This window comes from Rutilus rutilus, assembly GCF_951802725.1.
Source record: "Rutilus rutilus genome assembly, chromosome: 17".
Classification (NCBI taxonomy): Eukaryota; Metazoa; Chordata; class Actinopteri; order Cypriniformes; family Leuciscidae; genus Rutilus; species Rutilus rutilus.
Window position 1 is genome coordinate 37,064,648 of NC_140230.1, and position 2,500 is coordinate 37,067,147.

Here is a 2,500-nt window from a genome sequence, read left to right on the forward strand (position 1 = left end):
ACAGAAATGAAGCCTCACTGAACTGACTTCAGCTGGACTGAGACGCTATTCTCTTCTGGAAGCAAACTCGGTTGCATTATTCCCCTGTGATCTCTGTAAAGCTGCTGTGAAACTCTGTACTGTAAGAGCGCTGTATTAATAAAGCTGACTCGACTATAATAATCACTGCAATACTCTCAAAAACTACTGATTTCTTGGTGAGTTCAGCAGTGATGTCATATGATGGAGGTGTGTGCTGTGCCGTCACTCACGTTGTACAGGTCCAGTTCGCTGATGCGGTTCTGCTCGTCCAGCGGAGCGTCTGCAGGGCCCAGACTCCCGGCGTTCGGGTTCTGGTTCTGATTGGGCCGCTGCAGCTGGAAGTTCTGCGTCTTGTGCAGGTTTTGCATGTTGTGTAGATGAAGCTGTGCGGTCTGTGATGACGGGCGGAGCGTGTGTGTGTGTGTGTGTGTGTGCGTCTGCGCAGGAACAAGACCTTTCTGAACCTGCTGCCCGAACGAATACTGAGGCGACCTCTGCTTACTGGTGTCCAGAGCCACACCCTGACACACACACACACACACACACACACACACACACACACACACACAGAGAGAGAGGGAGAGAGAGAATATACATTTATGTTATAATATTTTCTTCTATTATTTTGATGTTTATTATTATTCTATGTATAATAGAGCTTGCAATATTGTATTATTTAGAGAAAGTATTATTGTTTAGGGGTAGGGTTAGTGTGTGTGTGTGTGTGTGTGTGTGAGAGTGTGTGTGTGTGTGTGTGTGTGTGTAAGAGAGTGTGAGTGTGAGTGTGAGTGAGAGAGAGTGTGTGTGTGTGTGTGTGTGTGTGTGTGTGTGTGTGTGTGTGTGTGTGTGTGTGTGTGAGTGTGTGTGTGTGTGTGTGTGAGAGTGTGTGTGTGAGTGTGTGTGCGTGTGTGTGTGTGTGAGTACCTGTGTGATGGAGCCGAGGGAGGACGAGGTGGGCGAGAACTGTTTGGGGTGGTGTCGGCGTGTGTCCTGAGGCAGGATCACAGGTGCGAGTTGTGCTCGTCTGCGGGGGGACGTGTTCATCTGCACCTGTCCAGGTGCGAGCGCAGCGAAGGAGCCCGAGAAACTGGGATTACTGGGATTACTGGCTGCCGACTGGAGGGAGGAGCTACTGAGGGACGACTGCAACGACTGGCTGCTGAGCGATGACCTCAGAGAGGGGGAGGAGCTTAGCGAGGACTGCAGCGAGGGGTTGCTCAGCGACGAGTGCAGGGAGGCGGAGCTTGGGAACGAGTGACTGCTGAGAGATGATTGGATGTTGGGGTTGCTGAGAGATGATTGGATGTTGGGGTTGCTAAGCGACGACTGGAGGGAGGGGCTACTCGACGTGCCCTGCAGAGACGGCAGCAGACCTGAAGAAACATGTGATCAACGCCAGCATTAGAGCTGCTCTTTCTACATCATGTCTCCACTGCAGCGTTATATATCCAACTTTAACTCTCTGGTGCTCTTTGGAAACTGAAAAAGTTTAGTTTTGGTAAAGGATAAACAACAGTCACACTTGAGCTCCTCGCGGTCAGAAATGACGCACTGGAAATGAATGAGAGGAGTTTCCTCTAGTGGAAGCGTCTGGAACTGCAGCCGAACAACATTCACTGAAACATCATTTACTGAGATATCAACCTCACATTAGGAACAACTAACTTGTTTATATTTATGGCTTTGATTTTCTCAGTTTTAGAGAACAATGTGTCTTTGAAAATATATATTGCATATAAAAATTGAAAATGGTATTTTTGTGCATTTTTAATTACAATAAACGTAAAATTCTGTAACTTTTCAAAAGAGATCAAACTTCAGTCTGTCGCTCTAAAGCGTTCAAGATTTACGACAGTTTAAGTTAGAAATGTAATTTTCAGCTCTATGCTCAGAGAGTGAATAAATGGATTATAAATACAGTGTAAATATAATTAAGTACCATAAAATCCCCTAAAAATACAAAATATTAAATAATATAGTACATTAATTTCATCTAAATAATAAAATAATTCTGTCAGCTTTGAGTGACGACGCGCGAACAGCACCAGAGGGTTCAATAAAGGGCTGTGCAATAATATACAGTAATCTACATTTGAAGTGGATCAAAGCCTTTCATCAAAGTTATACAAGAATTATGAACAATACCCGATCTTGTCTTAGGACAACTTTAATCAACTTTAGGATCCAGTTCAAATGTTGACGACTGTAGTGACAGTACATCAGCACATCAGAGCCTGTGGAGGGGACTGATGTCTCACACCTGTGGAGTGGAAGGAGCTGGTGATGCCCAGCTGGGTGAGGGTGCAGGACAGGTTCCCGGTGCTGAGCGACGGGTATCCGGGCTCGTCCGGGTCCAGTGGCGTGGGAAGAGGAGACGGGAAGTGCAGACTGGACAGATCCGGCAGCGAGCCGCCCGTGTTCAACACTGATGGGCCGTGAGTAGCGCCGCCCTGCTGGTCCGGAGAGGGAAACACACTAC

At 47.0% G+C, this 2,500-nt stretch overlaps 1 protein-coding gene across 1 annotated transcript in view; it reads right to left on the minus strand.

The window, feature by feature from the left end:
• The window catches only part of LOC311275756 (CREB-regulated transcription coactivator 2), a 24,092-nt gene that overhangs the window by 4,609 nt on the left and 16,983 nt on the right, over nucleotides 1-2,500 (minus strand). The window contains exons 9-11 of the mRNA XM_084384995.1: nucleotides 2,282-2,496; nucleotides 946-1,394; nucleotides 252-542 (exon numbers count right to left, since the gene is read on the minus strand). Coding sequence (XP_084241121.1) covers nucleotides 252-542; nucleotides 946-1,394; nucleotides 2,282-2,496 — 955 coding nt within the window. The remainder of the gene's footprint in view (nucleotides 1-251; nucleotides 543-945; nucleotides 1,395-2,281; nucleotides 2,497-2,500) is intronic.